Source organism: Thunnus albacares, chromosome 19 (assembly GCF_914725855.1).
Source record: "Thunnus albacares chromosome 19, fThuAlb1.1, whole genome shotgun sequence".
Lineage (NCBI taxonomy): Eukaryota > Metazoa > Chordata > Actinopteri > Scombriformes > Scombridae > Thunnus > Thunnus albacares.
The window spans coordinates 18,919,343-18,943,346 of record NC_058124.1 but is presented as its reverse complement, the minus strand read 5'-3'; the positions used below and the strand labels follow the sequence as shown (position 1 = coordinate 18,943,346).

At 40.6% G+C, this 24,004-nt stretch overlaps 1 protein-coding gene across 7 annotated transcripts in view; it reads right to left on the bottom strand.

The window, feature by feature from the left end:
* Nucleotides 1–20,941: 20,941 nt before the first annotated feature.
* The window catches only part of rbms3 (RNA binding motif, single stranded interacting protein), a 299,179-nt gene continuing 296,116 nt past the window's right edge, over nucleotides 20,942–24,004 (bottom strand). For 6 of the 7 annotated variants that reach the window (XM_044336701.1, XM_044336702.1, XM_044336703.1 and 3 more), the window contains 2 exons: nucleotides 23,359–23,483; nucleotides 20,942–21,649 (listed from right to left, as the gene is read on the bottom strand). In XM_044336701.1, the coding sequence (XP_044192636.1) occupies nucleotides 21,646–21,649; nucleotides 23,359–23,483 (129 nt within the window). In that variant the 3' untranslated portion in view covers nucleotides 20,942–21,645. The remainder of the gene's footprint in view (nucleotides 21,650–23,358; nucleotides 23,484–24,004) is intronic. The other variant, XM_044336707.1, reaches the window with a different exon arrangement.

Sequence of the window (24,004 nt, the reverse complement as noted above, 5' to 3'; positions counted from 1 at the left end):
CTGAAGGCCCTCAAATTGCAGTTTCAGTTGATATCACTTCTTAATCTTAGGATTATAGCAGTGTCTGAATCATTATGGATATAAATAAGGATTTACTGTCCTGTGATCTAACATCTCATATGCTGTTTGAGTAGATTTTCTACCTTACAAGGAATTTAAGGATATTCATTCGAGCAAATATTAGAAGAAATGACTGACTCTCTTGTAATATTTAACTCATCTTGTAATGACTGAGACAGCCCGCAGAATTACTAAAGCTAAAGTATCATTTCCCCCACTCTAGCACTGATGTGGGTCTACCTCAGGACCCCTCCCCTCCTTTTTTTTTTTTTTTTTTTTTTTTGTCACTCTCTCACATATTGTCCAGTGAGCACAAACGCCTTTAAAATCACCCACTACCCCAGTAGAGATCAAATGAATTGCAAATGAACTGCTCTCAGCTAACCGCTAGTCAGCACCACACAGCTATCTTTGATCTCAGGCAAACAGATGTATGAATTATTAGCTGAAAACATGCACTGTATATATCGGGAGCAACTTAGCAAGCCCTGCACTTCTTCTGACTGCCGAGCAGAGTGGATGGGGCCAGTGGGTACATGTTGGGTGTGCCAGCACAGGAAGCAGCGCTCATCCTGTGCCACCTTCTGCTCTTGTTACAGGCAGGAAATACCACCATGACCCAACACTGATAAGGACAAGGAGCTGAACCATGGCCACGTGGTATACAACGCCAGACAATGGAGGAACCATATACTCTGTGTTTATATGTGTGTGCGTGAGCGAGAAAAGGAGAGATTGATATAAATGAAGCAATAAAGAGAAAGATAGATTTGATTTTTATGTGCAAGGTCACACTATGTATGTAATGTGGATATCCTGGTAACATTGTACTTTAACCCAACCTCCTTCCTCACTGTAAGATTATATTAGGACTTTTTGAATGTTTATTAAAGGGACAGTTCAACATTTTGGGATATAACCTATTTCATGTCATATTTTCTTTGTATTTTGCTAAATCATGTTGCGTTGATTATTTTGTTATTTTTTCCTTTGTTCTCTTAAGTTGAGGGGAGGTCAGTTGTCCATCTGTTTTCTTTCTATCATCTGGACTTTATGCTGTTTTATATGCATGCAAATATAAATAAGTAAAATGATAAAAGCAACCTCCTGGAAACTGGAAACACGGGGAACAGCTTGTCTGGTTCTGTCCAAAGGTATCAAAATCCAACTTCTAGCACCTCTATAACTCACTAATTAACTGGTTATATCTAATTTGTTTCATCCTTACATAACCGAAGCAACACATGGTTTTATGGGGGGTAATGTGCCAAACAATTTCTTAGCCAGGCTGTTTATTTTGATTTTACACTTTGTTTTTTTTATATGAACTAAACAAATGAGATATAATGTGTTTATTAGTGAGTCTTAGAGGAGCTGGTGAGCAGATTTTTTTAACTTGGACCAGGCTAGCAGTTTCCCCCTGTTTCCAGTCTTTGTGCTAAGCTAAGCTAACTAGCTGCTAGCTCCAGCTTCATATTTACCTTACAGACATGAGAGAGGTGTCAATCCTCTCATCTAAATTTCAGCAAGTATACGATTAAGCATATTTCCCAAAATGAGAAACTATTCCTTTAATGCATTTGTCAGGAACCATAACTTTTCCTATGAAGCATTCTTAACTCATTAACTTTATATCAACAGTTAATGAATGACATTACATAGCTGAAGAACAAATCCTTACAACCTGTTACATTAATCAACTGTTTCTACAGTTGTAAAAATCATTCAGATGATGAATGATCGATGTTTAAACTCGTCATTTATGAGGATATGTTGACCTTCAAGGTTCATTCTTGATCGTGGGAATAATAGTCAAATCTAGTCAAAGCCAAACCTTAACTCAGAGTTCACTTCCGAGGCTTCCAGCTGCATCCTGTGGCCTTCATCAGGTGACAGAGTTTGCTCATTTGTCATACAGAGAGAGTGAAGAAGTATTTCTAAACGAATAATTTATTCATTTATTCATTTTATCATTCATTGTCTGTTTGTGTACCAGTTATTAATGCTTCATATATGCTGATATTTACAAGAACACTATAGTGTGTGTGTGTGTGTTAGGAACCATTTATTGATTGTTTATTTACTGATACTAGATAGGGGGGGGTTGAAACAAAGTGGCACCGAGATCTTTTTTATTCCAGTGTTAATGCAGGAGTTATATTTAGACACAATGCTCTGAGAGTGTGAAAGTGCTCCGAATGTGTTTGATATCACTAACAATCAACAACATGTTCATTCTCTTGGCCCAGTGAGAAATATGTCAAACATTTTAAGAAACAGTTGATATGCATGGCTGTGACGTCAATCGTCCAAATGGATTTAATTTAACGCCTCATTCCATAAGCTTTCCTCGGCCGAAGCAGTCATTTTCCCTCGCCGGTTTGTAAATTTACCGTGACTGTGAACATGCATTTATTTTCACCCACTCCATGGAAATTCGGGCCCATCCACTCAGCTCTTGTGGATGACTTTGATCACGGAAAACCTGCTCGCAATTTCTGCCTTTTAAACAAACTGTGCATGACATAGAGTGAGATTGAACCTCTGTATGTTCCCTCATAGCCCGCGCATCAACACAGCATGCAAATGACAAGAAAATTACATCCCTCCTCTAATAGAGCCATCGTAGGCTTTATTCAGTACAACCACTGTATTGCAGTTGCATATAGTGCAGCTAATGAGGCTCAGAACAAGCCGCTGATGGAAAATCATAAAATATTCTCTGGCGAACACAAACTACACAGATTTACAGATGTCAAGGCTGAATACTGATGCCTTCGCCTGCTGAATACACTGCTTCCACATGAAATGATTTTTTCATTTAGACAAAGGCATCAATTTCACATTTACTCATCAGATCTAATGAAGTCGGGGTTCACTCCAGAGCCAACCGCCTCGCTTTTTCTTTGCCAGATCCCAGTGTGCTTATCCAAACAGAGTGACTGCCAGCTTTCTCGCTGTGAGGAATTTCCTTACAGAGCACTCCCACCACCTCTCCTGACACCAGGATGATTTAGGTATTTGAGGAAATCAGACTTTAGCTCTCAGTTCTGCTCCAGTGCAAGTGTAAGACACTAGAGTCTTTAATTATTTATATATTTTGCTGGAATTTCATCATGAAGTCCAATCTGAAATATGATGTTTCTCAGATGAATCGTACTCTCCCTAAAAATCTGGCCAAGCGATTATGTTGTTCCAACCACAATCATAACCGCCCAAAACAACACTGAGTAATACTTTCTTGGTATCAAGTGTTTACATTGCTATAAACAGGTAAAAAAGAAAAACCAAAACAAAGATGCAGTGTTTGGCAGAATATATTTAGAAATCAAAACAGAACCAAACTTACCCGGACGTTATTTCCTGGTGCACACAACTTTAAAATCCCATCTTTCCTGCTGGGTTGTGCATCTGGACATCAGAGTGAGTGAGGGACACAGAGGAAAGAAAGAGTGTTTACCACGTTGTAAAAAAAAAAAAAAAAAAAGGGGGTCTTACAACATAATCAGCAGCTGCATTCACAATACCAACACTGTCAGTCAGTAATGTGTTGGCCTTTGTTAACACAGATAACAGAGCTTGTCTTTTTCTTGTAAAGGCTGCTTTCTCAAGCTGTTTTCTGTCACTAGCTGTGAAGATCATACTCAAAGTGCTTTAAATGTTTCAGATGGATGTTGAAATTTCACTTGTTGAGATAGAAAGGCGATTCGTGATGTTTTTTTAATGCAACATTAAGAAATCCATGGGAGCCGGACAGGGAATTCAAGGCTCAATATCTTGCATCGAATTTGCAACATTTAGACGTCTCATTCAGGCAGCAGAGCAGACCAGCCCTCAGCCATAATAGATTAGCAGAGGAAGGTTCTCTTAAATGTGCTTTCAGTGAGCTAAGATTAAATTTTAAGTGGGAGTGGGAAAAGCAGTCCACGGCTATCCATTCAGGACTATATATTCTGGCATAATGTGTTCTACATAAAAGCACATTTTCTCCACAGCAGCCCATTTTCACGCACGCTGGCCCTGGCCTAAAAATCTGCAGAGGAAATGAACTATGCTGCGTCTATTTCCAGGACAGGCTTTGTGGTCCAGCCTCATTAAAATGCATTGCTATTATGGCTCAACTTATACCTCAAGTTGCTGCCTAAGCTTTTTGTTTTAAGTGCAGCTGCTAGGTGAGGTGAATTTTTCCTGACAGAAACCTCAGCACACAGAGGAGACATTGTTAGAGGCACATGAGGTGGAAAGGTTGAACGCTTCCAATCTGATAAGGATGACAGAAAAAAGTGAGTGTGTGTGTCGGTCCATCTGGCTTTATCATGCTGAGATTTTCCATCTGACCCGACCCCTTCTGCATTATCTGACCACTGGCCAAACTGCTAGAACAATGATAGTAGTGGCTGGGTGTTGCAGGATCGGTGTATTGTACTCACAGGAAAACCGCTGCTGCTACTGCTGTCCAGAGGAAAGAGTGTGGTCACCTGAAATCAGCCAGAAAATTATAGGGCTTAGATTTTTCAAGTGGACCTTTTGTGACTGAGACAATTTGTGGTGTGCTGGAAGAGGAAAGTGGAGCGACAAAGAATGCAAAATATTTTGAAAGAATAGCTTGCATGACTGTAAATTATGATATCCTAATTTAGAGCCAATCTGTTGCACAAAGAGGGATATGGCCATTTTTGCTTCCACAGGTTCTCTGCTGCCAGCTATGGTTACAAGAGTACACACCACCCTGAAAGAACAAATTGTTTTATATTTGTTTTTATAGCTCAAATAGTCAGGACTAGCACTTCCATGTACATTGTCTACAGATAACTATGACTAAATAATACACAGCTGTACTAACAGTGCTGTTTTTGGGCCTAATACCTAACCTTTTAAGCAGCCTTCTGAGTTTCGCTGCTCGATAGTGGATGTTCTTCGGCTTTTTATAGATGGCATTTAGTACAGTTAGATATGCCGTCAGAAAATAAGATAGTAAGTGGTTTATTCTGTCAGGCAGTGTACTGAAGATGTGCCGTGTGGTTAGTGTTTCTCTGGTATACCAGTGTGCAGATTATGTTGTAGATTTCAGTAATCTGTAATAGATAGACAGCTCATCACAGGATCTTCTGGTCACACGAAGCCTCCAGAGAGGACTGTATTTATTTTAACTTTATAGAGACACTCATACTCATCCAGCCCTCATCTGTCATCTAATGAGGCCCCTAACTCCAGATGTTCTGACTACAGCAGCTGCCAGTTGTATTCATCAGGCATACAGTACTGTATATCATCACCACTCTTTCCATGCCTCTCCCGTCTCTCTCCTTCTATCTGTCTCTTTTAATTCTTCTTGAAATCCCTCTGTAGTCTCATGGAAAAGCAGTAAGGAATGTTCTGGCACTGTAATACAGCATCATTAGCCACAGCAGAGCCCTTCGCCTGCTTGATGCCAACTCCAGCCTGCACGTCTTAATCTTCACCAATGTGTACACTTGTTGTCCAGCTGGTACCATGGCAACAGGTCTGCGTTCTGCTAGACTTTTGCTATGAGAGAGGGAGATACACACACACACAGACACACACGCACACACACATTTGGGCAGAAAGACAGGGCAACAGGAGGAAAAGCAATAAAGAGTGAGTATTAAAATGCCAGGCCAGCTCCTAAAGCACAGCAGTGAAAAACTGAGGGAGGGAAGGTGAAGTACTTCTGCATAGCTCTGTTGGTCTTCTGGCTCATCTCATCATAGAAATTCCCCATTAGATCTGATTTTTTAGAGATATTTTAGCCTCAGTTCCTATCATGATGATGTGGGCAGTGATGAACAAGTGCGATGAGGTTTACATGGCTTGAGCTTGACATCCAATGCAGCTCATTCATTATTTATGTGGGGTAGTTGCACTGCACACATGCCAGGACCTCAAAAACATACTACTATGCATGAATGCCAACTGCTTGGCAATATTCCATTATTCTTAAACTTTATCCTTTAATTATGCTAACAATTTTCTATATTTCTCTTATTGTCAAGAAATCTCATGTGCAGTGCCAAACCAACAATGAACTCATCCTACTTACAAGCATGTATCCAAAGCGTGATATATTGTATTCCTCCGTGCTGTAGACCTCTGTTGTTGTCCAAAACAGTTAAAAACATATAATCTATAAATCATACTGAATACAGACAAAATAAAAATAATGTGATGTCTGGGTCAGTCACTTGCAGTGTCCAAGAGGCAGGAAGAAGCTCAGAGAAAACTCTGCTTTTTACAATCTTGGTCTTATATTCATATAGGGCTCAAGGGATATGGTGACATAGCAGGGCGCCGTTTTAACATGTCGCCAGTTGAACTATGTCTCAGGTTAACAACGTTGCTTGGAAAAGTTAGATTTTTCAGGGGAAAACTAGACCAGACAGTTCTGAGACCCCTGATTTTGAGACAGATAATCTCCACTGATGGCTGTTTTGCTCTGTTTAGTCCCCAAGCACAATCTGTGGCTCACACATACAGACACAATCACAGTCAAACGCAGGAATCAGGTCATGCATACATCCATGTGGGTCAGCTAAATTCCTAAAAATTAATTACACAGTAAAATGTACATGTGCACACACACACACACACGCACATACAGAGTTAAATACACCACATGTGGGAGTACTTAAGAGAGTTTGGGCCCCCTTCTGACTCCGGCCTCACCTATGTCGAGTTTCTTTGTAGTTCAGCAGAGGGTTAGTCTGCCGCAGCCATAACATGTGTAATGTACCATAACTCTGGAGAGATTAGAAAACATTCTGCTGGCCTTTCTTCAGGAAACACTGCATTGAGTTTGGTGAGCAGTATGTAAGCATCTGTGTGAGAGAAGAAAATATGCCCGGGCAGTATATCAACTTAAGCTGCATGAGGTGTATAGGTCTGTGTGCATGGTGCATAGCCACTGACCCAGAATAAGCAGCAATCATTTCATTCCTCTGCTTACAGTCTACACCCCTTCGCAGCGTCTTAAATCCAGAACCGCCTCGGTCAGTCAACGCCAGCCGTTCACAGACTCAGACACAGCAATTCTGACGTATTTATAGTGAGGCATTTCCCCTGGTTGTTGCCCTTAACCCTGCCCTTAAGTCCACCTTCTATTGTTATTGCTGCCGGAGAGGGCATGACATTTGTGGTATATGGACCATTCTTTCACTATGCTCTCATAACACACAGCCTGATGAGGGCAAAGGGTTATCCAGTTGACAGATGAATTGAACACCATGTGATTTGGGAAACAGGGCGACCAACAACAGAATTAGAGTGTATTAGGAAATATGAGACAAAGGATAAGATGAGAAAAACATTATTACACACACTGTGTATTTTAAGGTGATACTTGTAAAATATTAAATATTTTTTATTTTATATATATATTTTTATTTGATATATATTATATATAGTATTGTTACTTTAGTTACAGGTATCGGTTTTAGAAACTGCACTGCAGAAACAGGCAATTCAGTTCAGTCATGGCTTGTTTTTAAAAACATGATAAATCTTATTTTTTCTTGTCCAAGAAAAATAATCTTGCTTATTGAACTTTCTTAGTAACATATCCAATCTGCTTTTCAGTTACAGCTGATGAGAAACAAGTCTGAAAAGCGGATTACATGCTTGTCAAATCATCAATCAACAATTATCCAAAATATGTATTAAAGCCTCTAGAGGTTTGGCATGAAATAGTAAAAATGAATATATGACATCACAGTTGAATGTCTCATTCAGCATCCACAAAAATCTGGGTGAAAATAAACATTCATAACTATTAGAAAACCTATTTCATAAAACAACTAATTTTGCTGTTTAGACCATTTCTCGTGACTGTGTAGGTGTGGCAGATCACGTTTTGATTGACACCTGCACTGGCTACTGGGGGTCGGCTAACTACAGCAGCTAATGACTAGGTTTCCATGGAGCAGAGCTGTGCTTCTAACTCACTGAGCCTGGCCTCCAACACGGTAAATGTACTACATTTATCACATGTACCATTATCACCAGAGGAGGCAGAGGAATAGCTAAACATAAGACACACTGAGGCAAGAGAGAGCAGGAGATTGAGAGGGAAAGAGAAAATCCATCGCTAACTGCTAAGCTAAAGTAACTAGCAGATCTGAAAAGTGTGTAAACAACTGTGTGATTAGTGAGAAAGTTGCTAAAAGAAGTAGAGAGCTAAGAGTGCTTGAGCAGAACAAGTGTATGTTTAAATATACAGCGGATAATTAGCCACAGTAATGAAGAATATAGCAAAATGAACTGGGTTCAGATGAAGACGCTTACTGTGGCATGTCACATTGTTTATGATTGGTTCACAGAATTTAATAGTATTCAGTATTTTTTGGCATGGCTTGATTTTTATGCTAGTTTTTTAACAATTCAGTGAAGTTACTTTTTCTTACTCTACTGGTGCAAACTGTTTTTTTTTTTTTGCTTGAAAGAAATTTCTCTAGATTACACAACGTTAAACTTGACAAAAAAAATGACTAGCTTTTTCTAGAGCTTTCAACCACATCTCACAGTCTTCCTCAGCATGAGCGCATGACCCAAGCTCCATACTGTAAACCCATTACTGAACTTCACATCACATGATCACATGACAACAGAGCAAAACCCCATCTCACTGTCTTTGCTGAGGAATATCGTGAGATGGTGTTGAAAGTTCTGAAAAAGCTAGCAAGTGGACTTGTCAAACTTCTATTTCCAAGTTCAAGAATTAACATTCACGCTCAATCTTCAGCGTTTCTATAGAGAGGGATGTTTTACAGTACATTGCTAAAATAAACCTCATATTTCTTCCAATCATATACAGTATGTCCTAACACATCAGGGTCACATCTGGAGGGGATGAGGTGTTCTGGAGGCCCCCGGGGCTGGAGCTGTGCTTTATGGCCTCACATTTCAGTAGCTTACACACGTTCCCATTACACTTCCACAAATCTGCTGCACTGGGGCGCCGGGTTGGCCCCTGGAGCATGTGTGGTCTCTCTCTTGTTATTGGGGGGACTGTTTATCCACCTGCACACTGTTGCTGTAGATCACATCACTTGGCCTGGAGGTGATAGTGAGCTATTAGGACCTCATCCTGCGGCCCTCAAGGTCTGATGGACCACGGGGGGATAAAGTGAGGAAATAAATGACGAATCCTTTCTGTTCTTTATTTTTCTTCCTATATATCCCTTCTCTTGTTTTCTCTCCATTTATCTAGTTCTCTCTCACCCTGTCTCTTGCCTTCACCGACTTCCCATTCCTTCAACACTCTTTCCATCTCCTTCCCCTCTGCTCCCATTTCTGACGTCTTCTCTTCATCTTTCTTTCTTCATTTCCTTTCGCCATCGCTCTCCTCCAATTTTTTTCAACCCTGACCTCCCAGTTTCCCCCTCTCTATCTCCGTCCACGCCTTTGTTCTTTTCACTCATACGCACACGGCACAAACACGACACACTCAAAAAAAACTCAATCTCCATTCATGACGGTGTGTTTGGAAATTCTCTTGCTAAGGTGAATTTCTGTTTGCATGGTTTATTTCATTCAGTGGCTGGCAAGGGATAAAGGTGCGTTCCCTCAATCCCTATTGGAAACTGGATCAGGGGATTTTAGAGTTTTATTTGAGGACGAACCTTCAGATGTGTTCCATAGGATCTCTGTGATATCTCAGTGTAGGAGGAACTTGATTGATTGTGATTTTGCGCACTGACTTGCAGCGTATCCAAGCCAAGAAGTGTTGACTCTCTGAAAGCTACAACATCAGTTTCTTTGTGACTGCTTCTTGTCTGAAAATATTTATGTAAAACAGGAAGCTATAGATCATTGAACTGCACACACATTTAAGCAACAATCATCCGAGTATAGATGCCCCAATATTCCTTCCAGAAATAGCTGTACTGTGTTCACAGCAAATCATTTGATCCCCCCCCCCCAAGAGCAGGAAAATAATACACTGGAGAGTCATACAGTGTATGTAAATGCAGGTCTTATATTTGTCTCCCTAGGGTCTAAGGTAGGAGAACATGTTTATATTTTAAGAACATATAGGAGATATCATGTTATTCTTAGCCTCTACACACTGACATTAAAGTTAAGACTATTGTCATTGTTTTTTGTCACTAGTTCAGCTTCAGTGGGAAGGAGAGTAAAGGTCAGCTCTTGTGTCCGGCATGCTGGGAAGCTGCCATCTCAGCATATTCACATAAACACATGCACAAATGACTCACGACTGTTTAAGATCTCTTCCCACAATTGGAATTCGACGAAGGCTGGCGTAACTCCTCTTACTGGCCAAAACCAGATCATACAGAGGGGACCAACAGAACAGCTCTTAGCCTCTGAATAGATATTTGTCTTAAGTTTATAAATAAAAATTCTGAAATTGTAGATCTCGAATAGGTGTGACTGACATGAGAATAGAAACTCTCTTGTTTCCGCTGCATCTCTGCTGCTTGAGGAAACACCTGGGTTCCTCACAGTTGCCCTTTCACTTTGAGTTTCCTTTAAGGATAGATCTTATTTATTTTATTAGTTATTGTACTCACCATAGCGATTACAAGACACTAAACGGGTCGTGAACAAGCCAAAACGATCTTTATTTGAAAGTAAAACTGAAATTGAGGACAGGTGTGTGATTGTCTCGGACCTTCCGTGTGTTCAAACATGAGTCAAACTGAGTGGTTACATTAGGGTTAATGACAGGCAGCATTAATATGAAAATCATGAGGTACGGATTTTCTTCATATCCTCAATTAACACCTTTTGTCAGCAGCATATTGAGAACAGAGCCGGGCCCTTGGCACAGACCCGCTGTAGTGCCACCTGGGGAACAATGCCTTCTGTGCAGCCCCCAGGATCCCCTGGGATACAATTGTTCCACTAATGTCATTGTAAACTTCAATAGGCTTTGGCTGTGCTCCCAATTCCTGCAACACAATGATAGTAATTCATTATGGGAATATTGAAATGGAGCTGCTGTCTTACTGAGTGTGTTGCCACATGGATTCTATTGTGGATGTGGGACAAGACATCCGTGTTTTTCATTTGTTCTCTTGTCAGCTTGAGGAGCACATCTGGCGAAGATGTTCACACCTTGTTTATCAATATGTGCGAATGGGCTGATTTTGATAAAGCTCCTTCTTCAGCTGGAACAATAACAATAATCCATTTTTTTGGCTCCTTTAAGGCATAAGTCCACAACAGGAATAACACATGTCTTTGTAAAGTTGATATGGCTATTGTGTTAGCAAACAATTGCATATTTACACATCCAGCAGGCACAGAACAACATCAGCATTCCTTTGGAGACCTATTTCTGAACACATGACGAATGCAAGTCTAATACGCCCACTCCTTTTTGCTCTGTTTTGGTCCCCTCCAATGCCTGAAGAAAATATCTGGCTCTTTAGCTGCTACATTCTCCATTCTCCATTCTCCTATGTTCACCATCTAGCTGCTAACTTTGTCTGTCTGCCGTTTCATGCAAGGCCCATTTGTACATGAGAGCATTTTTTTTTTCCTGAAAACAGCTGTTTGCTGCAGTTGGAAACATGGCTGATGCCCATTGGTCATATAAAAGTTATTGATAAATGAGGTCTTAAACTAAAGTTGCTTTCTCACAACTTGAGTCATATTTTTGTAGCTTTGGCAACCATTTTTATCAGTTATAATAAGAATTTCCCTCAGTTATTCCAGTCCAAAGCAGCAACAAACGTGTGTTTAGAATATCGGACAAGTTGTAAAACAATTTAGCCCGATTATCTAAACCACTTTATTTGGAGATAAAACTGAAAGCAAATGCATCTGAAAAGTTGGTAATAATTCCTCTTTGCATAGGAGAATTTTGTGCACACACAACTCTTGTCAGTCTGTAAACTGTGGTGGATGTTTACAACAAACAGTTTGGTTAATAATTTTACTGCTCACCTTCGCTTTGTCCTCCAATCCTTTGCCAAACCTGGGAGTTTGTCTACAACCTGAATGATCATCTGACTGCTTGTTTTTCTTGCCCTCTTGGACATTTTAACAATGTATTGCAATCCCACATCTCCGCAATTAAAGCGGTAAGTACAATATTAATATTACTGATAGGAATGAAAACTACCAAAACTAAGATCCCAGTTCTAATAAATTGTAATCATCCTTTAACAATTTCAGATTTGTGCTCAGATTATAGGCATGTTACTTACGCAATAACGCTTTCTGAATCTAATAGACCCAGATAGTGTCAAATATGAGTCATGCATCTCCCCACTAATGAGATATCCATATTTAGCTTCTTGTAATGAGGTTTACTGGCCTAATGTTGCATTCACATATTCCTAGATTAAGCGAATAATGAAGTCCCCCTCAAAACACACTAACCCCCTCTTGGGCATTATTTAGATTTTAGCTTAGCAGTGCATATCCCCCCCTTTGGTTAATTACGTCTCTCTTAAAGGAGTATAAGCTAATAACAGAGCACCAGGTGTGTGTTTGGTTGCTGACGATCACAGATTTTTTGATTGAATGCAAAACTGCTCTGACTGCACCTGGAAGCTCGGGGTCATTAAGGTCCCAGTCCCAATCAACCCAATTCCACAGAAAACTCTATTTAGATTGGTCTGGGATAAAATCAATTGTGTTCAACTAACAGGAACCTGAAACCTTGTCACCCCAGAGGTTTTTACAAAGCATTTGTTGCAGGCGAATAGATAAACTTCAGAACCAAGATAATGGTTACAACTAATTACTGGCCTTTATTTTCACCACTAGGGTCATGTTTATTACATCAGGGCAATTTAGAGAACGCTGGGTTTGCAATCGTGACACCCTGATGAAGACATATGGCGAAATCTGCTGATGAACCAATAAATGATTTTTCCTTGGGTTGTTTTTCTTCAACACATAAGCTGACATCTCATTTATTTCCTGCTGTCATTTTTTTTTTTTTTTTTTTTAACATTTATTGTACTGTAAAAAACAAACATTTGAAGAATTCCTACATTAGCTTGCTCATTCACGTCTGCATTTTTAAACGGGCATGGGATTTATCTGTCTCAATGTAATTCACAGTTGTCACAGTGAAGCTCCTGCCAGGATTTGCCATCAGCTCCCTTATCAACATCAAATGCATCCAGGAACCCCTCAAAGAGCATGTTTATCTTATATAAATACACATCAATCAGACAATTTGTACCGAAAGTAGGACAGATATATTTTAATGCACGATCTGGCTTTTTCTTTCTAATCTACGTATATTATACTCAGCAGATGGCAAATGCTTGATGGCTTGGGAAGGCTGGTTGTGTTGTAGTGTTGAGTTTCCCTGGTGGAGATGTCCTTGATCTGTATCCAGTGGTGGTGGTTGTGTGTATGTGTATGTGTATGTGTATGTGTGTGTGTGTTTGGCTGAGTGGGGGGTTCTCACTCCTCTGTGAAATACACACACAGCAGATAACATCTGTGTTGGTATGCTGCACCCTTGTGGTGCTCAGCTGCTACATCTCTATAACTCCAGATAAGGAGACTGCTTGGCTCCAAGGGAGTGAGATTGAATCTGTGGCATTTCACTCGATAAAGGATCCCGCTGCATTTTCCCAGATTTAACAGCCATATAGTGTGTAGTGAAGAAAACCACGGTGCCACAGAGAGGTCTCACAGAGCAGTAAAATGTTTTAAATTGCTGTAAATGTACCAAACCGACAGTTATCTCTGTCAAGCCCTGAGTTCCTTCCATAAATTCACAAATCAGCACATGCAAAGGAGGAAGCTGTAACTCCTGACAGCCCAATCATGCGCATTAGAAAGCACATGCACACACTAAGTCCAACCCAGCCAGTCAATTGTTCTCTATTAAGACGTCCTTTGTCTTTGTCTTGGCCGGCCTTGTTGCCTTGATCTTGCAGAGATGTCTGAGGGAGTGAAAACTTGGCTACTGTGCAGCCGTTGTATTGACAGTACAGGCGTCCCTAGGAGGTGACAAGGACAGCGATTGATTGGGCCTAAATGAGAGTGAAGAGGAAGATTGATTGCCATCGATTCACTTCTTCCTCCAGCAGGCTTCTCCATCTTTGATTATGACCACTTTACGCCCAATCAAGTGTGTGCGAGCTGCGATGGGGGGAAATCCCATCGAGAGGTATTAGCTCCATTTGTGAAGGCTGTAATTATGAGAGGATGTGAGGGCCCAAGGTCAACACGCAGCAGGTGCCATCAGGCTGGATGATAATAATAGGGCTTCCTCTTGCTTCCCACTGCAATTTAGTCATATAGATAATAGGCTACGGAGAAGATGGTGTGTTCTGTGTGTGTGTGTGTGTGTGTGTGTGTTCCTTGGAGGACGCTTGGTGCATAATAAATGTTTCCATAATAATGGCTTGAGGACAGGAAAACAGCTAGTTGCAATGAAACACAATCATTTGTGATGCAGATTGAAAGATAACAGCGCTCCGTGATGCTTTTTTCCACATTTTTTTATTGAAAGCTTCATCAGAGAGAAAAAAACAACTCATAAAACCCAAGTCAAATCCTAACATCCACAGATGTACAGATAGTTTCTCAAAGATCACACACACCGAGCAGCGTGTGCGAGGCGTGACCATGTCCTCCTCGGCGCTGAAACAAAGAAAAGTGAAAAACAAACAAAAACAACAAAAAGAGAAAACTAACAAAAAAAAAAACAAAAAAAAACAAATTAAAAACCGCTCTGCTGTCCTAATAAATATTTCCTCTTTTTTTTATCTGGTTAATGAATCCCACGCCTAACGCACTTTCTGTGCCGGCTATCTCTAAACAATTTGGTCGGCCATTTCCTAGTGATTGTTGGATTTTGTATTTCTCGGGGAGCTGTTTGAACTCCATGAGGGGTGTGCTGGCTGGCTGGCTGGCTGTGCTCCTGGGGTTGTGTGGCCAATCGATAGCTCTCATCAAAGGTGGACCGAAGCATCAATTAAAAAGCACAGGGCCTCGCTCTTGCGGGGGGTAGTTTGAGCAATTTTCCCACTGCATTATGTGTGCGGAGAGTGTGTGTGAGTGTGTATGTGCTGGTCTGTGATGAGTTATTGAGCCACAGTTCTCCTTTACACTCCACTGTGAGAGACAGGCTGTGAGAGTAACTCTGAACTACTGTTTTCCTAACACACGAGAATCAATGTGGAATGGCTTTGTCTCCGTTCACAAAGGATGAATCCACAAGAGCCTCGCGACAACCAAGTATGACATGTAATACATCTAATGAGTTTACTGTGACAGTGTGGAAGCCACGCTTCATAAATGACTGTCTGGATCCTGTCAGGTTTCGGGATGGCGGCAGTGATCGTGAGAGACGGTGAGTTAGGGACGGATTGAGGAAACTGTTTAAAAAAAGGCAGTGAAGTAAGCACCTCGCCTTGAAAGACTGACCCTGGAGAAAACCAGGATGTACGTAAAATCTCAAGATCTGTAATTATCAGGTATCTCAGAGTAGGTGAGCTCATAGAAGATCAGATCTACCTGGTTGAGAGTGTGAGTTATCCAAGGGGACTGACTGGGAATGAAATGTTGCATTTCCCCACATTCGCTCTAAATGTGCAGCATCCTTCTTTCTCCAGGAATCAAATAGAGGATGGAAAAAATTCTGAACATTTTTTCTCGGGGAACCAGATGAGTGTCATTTACTGCAATTTAGATATTTTCAGATAAATGGTTAATCTCGCAAAAATATATTTAACTAAAATGAAATTCTCAAGATAAAGACTGCATAAACTTTGCTTTGACTTTCTGGCACTATGGCTGCCAACAATATCAACCTGACTCTTGAGCATGCAAACTGTAAACGCAGTTAAAAACCAGTGGAGCCAAGGTTTACTCAGCAATATGAATGACTTGCCAACAAGAACATTACCCTTCCAACTCGCTGTCCTGCTAAATGAGATGGTGGCAGCTGTATTGACTGTAATCCATGGACCTGTTTCACTAAAACTATCTTACATGCAGATCGCAACTGATGGAAACATCATGTTTTCGCGAACATGATGTTCGCAATTTGCGAACATATTTGTAAGTCCTCCAAGACCCTTGCATGCACGGTTGCAAGTATGGTGTGTGTTCTGATTGGTAAAACATGTGAAAAATCAACGTGAGAGGACATTATGTCATCAGATCACAGCTTGCATGTTGCAAATTTGGTGAAATAGGTCCGAGGATGATGAAAGAGCAGCACATTGGATTCTGTCAGTTTTTTTTCCCCCCAAAAGCTAAAAAGATGCTGACGAGGACTTGAGGAAGAGGAAGGCAGAGGATGTGACTGAAGCAAAATGATGGATGGAGGAAGGACTGAGGAAGGTACAAAATGATGGGCAACTATATGGAGAAGGAGAGACAGAGTCTGTCTTGGTGTGATGGCGTAAGAAAGGAAGAGTGTGTGTTGCTAATTAGTGAGGGGTCAGTTGGTCCCAGAGACCTGTACAGAGGGACGGCACAACGCCTCTTTGACACACTGCCTCGTGAAGACGAAAGAAACTCACGGCTATGACCACTTCTGCCCGGCAACAGGAGCTAATGATCCCCCCCTCTCCCTTTCTTACACACACATACAGTACACACACACACACACACGCATACACTTTCTCTCTTGGTATAGCTGGCTCCTGGTTTGTGCTGACACATGGGCTGACTGGGAGCAGAGCGTTTCTGCTACAGCCTCCTTAAAATTGCAGGCATGCCCTCTGTACACTTCCACGAAGATATTGGTATTCTGAAAAGGTACATTATGCCATTGTGCTATTAAGAAAAAGCCATTTCTGTTTGTTCAGTCGGGTAATCTTTCAGGTTCTCCATGAAATATAGGTACTGTACACCAGTAGCAAACAGTTTCCTCTTTTTATTTCTTGAATCTCCATTAGCAAAATAGAGCGGATATTCTTTGTTGTGCATTTTTTCCATAATCTCTTGGCTATTTGTAATCCTATTTTCCATAATGCCATTACTATTGAATCTCAGGCCATTTGTAGGACGCTCTGCTCTCCGATGTGCAACTCCCACATTAAGAGTCCTATTAAGCTTCAAAAACGTCTTCTGTACTCTATAAAACAGCAGCTGTAAAAGTCTAGAGAACTCGGTTATAGCTATGCCGTATTCATAACCTTGCTAAAAGTTGAACCGTTGAGTAGAACAACTCTTTGTGCATGCACACAAACCCACACACACACTAGCTTAAAACTGGTAAAGTGATAGTGTAGCAGCTCTGTTGTTTAATCAGGACACTTTAAATGATTTAGAGATGGAATACAGAGAGCAGATGAAACAATGACGAACAGATGAGCAATGCAGGCACGTCCAGGGAGCTCTACAACCCAACATTAGCCGACATAAACTGTAATGTGGCAGAAACTTCGCCGGAAGATAAGAGCAAATCATGGCCTCCAGGCAAGTGAAAGCAGGTGGTGAGTGGCAGATCAGATGAAAGGGAAAGGGCAGGTGTTGATTTGATTGGACAATAAATAGCTGAGCGGTCATTTAGAGACAGTTTGAATGACACATTTGGCTTTTGACCTCCGTTGGTGGATGGAAGACATGTGGCAGGCTTATGAATGTACAGAAAGTATTTACAGTGTGACTGAGGAAAAAAATGTACATATGGCTTCACCGGTGTAGTTCACTACAAGAACCTGTGTGCTTGGTTCTTTTGTCTGTCATCAAGTGGCCTGTTGAGCGAGAGTTCATGGCCAAATGATCAACGGTGGCCAGCTCGTCACAGAGATCAGTGCACACAATGAAGGCACAAGCCCGAGACAGCTTCCTCTTTAGCACCATAGAGTAGCTTCGATATTGTGTAGCGTTTCATTAGCACAACTTCTTTAACAAGCTCTTCCATGTGCTTTGCTTTTTTTAAACTATCACACAGATAATTTGGAATCATTTGGAAGCTTTGTTAAAAGGCACTCAATGTACAGTTTGATTGTTATGTACAAACATCGCCACACATGGTGACATAGCTTGCCTATAATGTGCACAACATGCCATCGTTTCCCAAAATGCAGCACAGCAACGCTGGACTTAGATTTGAATGAGTCACAGGAACTGCAGGAGCTCAATTGCAATTGTCACCAAACAAAAAGCTCCCTCTCTGTCTGGAAGAAAGGGGTCTTTTGAGGGACACTGGAGTGGATCCTATTGCCCTGGAGGGAGACAAATTGGGCCCGTCAAGCCTCATTGCGAGAGTGACTGAAATTGGTTTGTGGTTCTGCTTCTGCACCATCCAATAAAGAGAAGAAACCTCAGAGAGAGCGCAAGAGAGGGGGAAGAGGGAGAGAATGACAGCGAGGGAAAATGAGAGCAAAGGAGCCTGGTTTGGCCATGGCACATTAATGGTGCCAGCGAAGCAGGGAAAAACTGGGTCTTTTTAGTGCTGTAGCACCACTGTGGGGCAGAGTGAACTAACACAGCAGACACACAGCGCACCAGACACACACATAGGCTGCTGTAGTGGAGGCAGAAATGGCCACTGTCCTGCAGGCAATTTTTGCGGGGAGGGGGGGTGGGGTGGGGGGACAATCCTCAGAGATGAAGTCATCGTAAAACCTCACGCAGCTCTGGGATGGAAAGACCCGATGAGATGAGACAGGTTTGTTTGTGCAACAAATTGGGAAAACTAGGGGTGTAACTGACACTCAGCTGTGAGGTCGAGGAAGGAGCTGCCATCAACATCTTGTTATGGCTGGTAAGGAGCCTAGTTAGTTCCCGTAGGTGTGCTGACCTTCCCTGCCTGTGTTGGACAAATGATCAGGTGGATGTTCAAGATAGACAATCCTTATCTAGCCTTTAAACACACATTTCCTCCATGCTCGGTTAGTGTCACAGAGTTTTGGTAGTATAATGGTGGAAAGAGGTCTCACAAAGCAAAGTTTTCTTTTTTACTGATGTCGTCAACTTTGCTTCTGTTCGGATGCGTTTTAAAGATATAGTGCCATATTTCTCAGGGGTGGGGGGGTGGGGGCACAGAAACGTCCTGTGGTCTCCGCTGTCAAGACTTCGGAGAGTTACTGTGCCCAGCTAAGAAACAGTCCAGCACATAAAACCAGTAAAACCACAAAGTGTCGTTTTTGCACTTTGTTTTTTTGTTCGGATTAAACAAACAAAATATGGAAATATAAAATATATTAACAAAGTGTTAATTAGTGAGCTTTAGAGGTGCTGGTAGGCGAATTTTGTTACCAGGCTAGCTTTGTCCACCTTATGCTAAACTAAGCTAACCGACTGCTGACACGAGAGTGACATTGATCTTCTCATTTATCGGAAAGAGAGAAAATAAACATATTTCCCCCAAATGACTAACTTCAAGCATTTGTTACTTCTTAACTATTTTAATCCACCATTAAGACCATTAAGTGCCATAAAGTTTATGCAATCATTGCTAAAAGCTTCAAAGTCAGTTTTGTATATTTTTTTTGTGTCTAAGAACTTACCTGATGTACAATATGCAGTAAACGACACTCATTTGGTATTCTGAGCAGGTAAATACTCAAAAAAAAGTGACCTGGGTTTTTCTGATGTCTAGATGTCAAAGATTAAAACGAGGCCAAACAGCAGCAGGGAGATTCCCAGTTCAACACTGACGCTCAGTATGCTGAGAAATGGTTGAGTTAGTTATGGTTGAATCAAAGTGATAAAAAGACTGAAGACAGAAATCACTGAGAAGACGAAGCTGGAAGCAATGCAACGACAATCACGGAGCGTAGCAAACAACATTCCCCAATCTGTTTGTTTTCCCTGCAGGATCTGAGAGAGAGAGGTGGAATGCACCCACGGTGTGTGTGTGAAAGCATCGTGAAAAAGTGATGAGACATATTAAGAAATGAAAAGACAATAAGAGGAAGTGAAGTTTTGGTAGAACTGCCACCGGTTGCATCACATATTTAAATACTGTTTGATGTGTGCATGAGTTTGTGTATGTGTGTGCATGTTTAGATATGTCTACGTGTGTGTGTGTGTGTGTGTGTGTGTGTGTGTGTGTGTGTGTGTGTGCGTATGTGTGTGTTTCCATGGACAACCGTGGAAAAATGAGTTTAAAACCGGTGAAAAGAAGATGTTAAGAAGGATAGTAAGGACTGGTCCGGCCATCAAGGTCAAATAAAAAAACGACGACAACAGCAACAACAACAACAACAATATCAACATTAACATCAACAACAACAACAACATCAACAACAACAAAATCAAACTGAAAAATGGAAAGGAAAACAAAAACAAAACTCTGGTTCAGAGTGTCTCTTCATCTTTGGTATAAAAATGGCCATCCATGGGCTGCATTTGATCCACAACTAGGAAAGACTACAGAAATTGTCAACAATTTCTTCTATTGCTTTTGCACTGATTGGTTTAAACCGTAAGCTCCTACTGTATCTACTGTTTTTGTTTCACTGCCAGATTTTTTTTTTTTCTGTAGCTTTTTTTTTTCATTTGTTTTATATTTTTTTCTTCTTCTTTTTCCTTTTTTTTTTTTTTTTTTTTTTTTTTTTTTAACTTTTTGCAGTGTGACAAGCAAAGCGGGCTAAAAACAGCTTAAAGCTCATAAAAAAGGTAAAATGTGGCAGATAAAAAGCACTAATGTCATTGACAGCAACTTTGCCTTGTAAAATAATAATTATGATAATAAAAAACAAGTTCAGCATTTGCAACAGACTGCATCCACAATGCAGCATGTTTTCTTATGTTTTCTTTTTTTTCCTCATTGTGAAAAATCTCTTCAAAGCTTCATCTTTCCCCCCCTCGAGTCTTTTTCCCCCGACAGACATTTTGTTTTCTTCTGACACTTAGTTACCTCTGACATAATAATTATCAAAGTTTTCTTCTAATGAAGAAAAGAAAAAAAGCTCTTCTCTATTAAATCTGTACAGCTTATGTGATAGATTCTTTTTTCCTCTTTATAACAACTCATCCAGTGTCTTGTACCCTCCAAGTGGTCCAAGAGACTGATTTTGTTTGCTTTTTTTTTTTTTTTTTCCTAACCAGACGTCAGACTTTAACTCTGTAAAAAGTTTCTGGCGCCCTTCAAATTAAGGCCATGAAGATTCAAGAAAGAAAAAACACTTTGTTTTTCGAATATATCTAGAAAACTAAAATTTAACACTAGAACATAAAAAATAGTGAAAAGAAATTGTAGCTTAATATCTGAGGAAGACAATCTCTGTGTGTATCTCAAACTTGACTCCCCCTTTCTAATTACAAAATAAACTTCATCACCTACCTTCGCATTCAACCTTTTTTTTTTGTCATTTTGTATTTGTTTTTTTTTTTTTCTCTTTTTTTTTTTAATTGGTTGAGAATTTTCTTTGAGAAACTTTTCTAGCTTCAGCCCAGCCCTTCAGGCAGGTTCCCAGACAAAACAATTTCACTTCTTTGCACTGTGCCCAGCAATTTCCGCATCCCCTTCCTCAGCACTCTTTGCCTCCTCCTTGCTGTTTTTTTCTCATAGGCCAGGTAGGAAATGAAAAAAGTGTCTCTTTTTTGGTGCCTGGGCGATCTGGAAGCAATCTCTTTCTTTTCTCTTTTCCTCACATTCACAGTGCAGCCACCTTCTGTCTCAAGGCAACGCTGTCACAGGAACATTCTCTCAGGTTGTTGCTATCTGATGAAGGAGGAGAAAAAAGAAAGAGAGAGAGAGATGTGCGGTTGTAATCAAAGTAGAATATTACAAACACATAAAAGCAGCACTGACGGCTGACAGTCCAGTCAGAGGACTGCAGCAAAATGAAGCACACTCAACTGTTCTGATCAGATCACAAAAGCACAAATTGCTGCCAAAAAATGATGAACAAATGACAGCAGCAGCCAAGAATAATTTCAGTCATTTTATAATGGCAGTGTGTAATAATAATAATAATAATAATGATAATAAACGCAGAGGGAGCAGCGGAGCAAGACTACTGCAGGTGATGTCTTTTTCCCTGCTTACACCTCTCATAATAACATAAAAGATCTCTAACGTCGTGTTTTGCACGTTTCAGCAAAGCATCTCTCACTCCCCGTCAGTCAGCAATCCCCCCCCTCCCCAAACACACACACACACAAAGCAAACACACAGAGGCTCCTGCTGCGTTGTGGCCGTTGGCTGGTGAGAGCCGATCCACTCTGCCCCACCCGCAAAAATATGCGTTGATCAACCATCCGACTGGGGTGGTTGGTGGAGCAATGCGCTGTGGTTTTGTTGTGAAATGTGTGCTTATTACAACCTTTGGACCACCAACAGAAAAAATACAAGGGTTAAGCTATGTTCTGGTATTGCTCTATAGCTTGTTTTCTGCTCCTTTGTTGAGGAAATGCTGTTTTAGCTGTGTGTGTGTGTGTGCTCGGGCGTGGGCGACTTGTCATCGCGTTTTGTTGTGAAATGTGTAATGGTTGACGGAGGCAGCTAGCTGTCTCATTAGATGGAGAGCTAATATCTGCAGGGTGTTTTGAGTTGGATAGCACAAATTTTTGTCGTGGTAGATGCTGGTTGTTTGTCGACGTTAGCGGGAGCGCGCACGAAACATCACATCCGTTGGATTTTCACTCATTGGCAATTAATACATATAAAATGCTTCACAATTCTTCCATATAAGACCTTTAACAAAAATATGTGTCAAAGAGAAATACAGTAGCATGCAAATTTACTGCCTTTGTTATTTGAAAAACATCTCACAAATGCTGATTTTGTATATTTTCCCCTCAGTGCGCCAAATAATTCATGGAGGAAGCTTGTCTTTACAAGTAAGAGTGAAAAAGCTGTTTATAAAAGATTTAATGTGTTAGTAAGCACTGTTGACTCACATCAGTTCACATTGTCTAAGACTAAGTGATACGGATATGATATGTAATTTAACCTTAAAGTTAACATTATCTATAAACATATATATAGACAATATATTTTCTGGAAAATTAAAGGTCCCCTTTACTCAAAAATGAGTTTTACTTATTGTTTCTTCAGTTGGATGTCTGAGCTTCACTGTACAGAATGATGTATGTATGTCTGATACTAGATGGCTGTTTATAGTCGCCTGCTGAAGGGGGGAAAGTTTCTTTGAGCTCCCCTTAAATCTTGTTTGAGACGTATGCAAGAGCATGATTTTGTGACATCACAACCAGTTTGGAAGCAAGCCCTGCTCATTGATTTTAAACATTGCCTACCATAACCTAATACACCCAGATTTATTAAAGGAATCGATACCTCAGTATCTTGGTATATATGATATAGTGTATATCACAATAAAAAAATAATGATATATTTTAGAGACTGATAAATAAAAGCTAGTCTGAAAAGAGCAGACAGCAACTGTCCCGCTTCACTGTTTGACTTACTTGGACTGGTATGAGTAAGCAGGAACATGGTCGGCAGCACTGTCCACCTGCATCTGTTGCTGCTGGCCAGCCACCTCCTGTGACGAGGGAGCCACTGTCTGGGGGGAGGCGTCCGTCACCACTCCCTGAGGACACACACAGGGGAAAATGTGTCAGTGTGGAACTTTAACAAGCATCTCTCTGCACCGCTTGACACTTCCTGCTGAAATGTATGTGAATGTATAAAGAAAAAAGCCGCTACAACTATTTCTGTCTACTGTGTACATATTGTACATCTGTACTGTTGCATGTCTGAGGGATCCCTCCTTTGTTGTTTTTCCTGACTTTTGTCTTTTTTTTGTCTTTTTAAGTTTGTTTTTTTTGTGTGTGTGTGTGGAATTTTTCCTTAACCGAATCAAGGGTTGAAGTTATTATATGTTGTACAGATGATATATAATATAATAAATAAAACTGATTTGAATTGACATATAAAACTGACATATTAAACAATTTCAGTGTTATACCAATACATGTATATGTTGAGACAAATAACAGGGAAATGCATATAAAATACTGGTGAAGACATCTAGAATTTTCCATTTTTGCACAGTACAAAAATTAATACAATAATTGCTCTCCTAAATTTGAATATTTCAGTCAAGTGTGA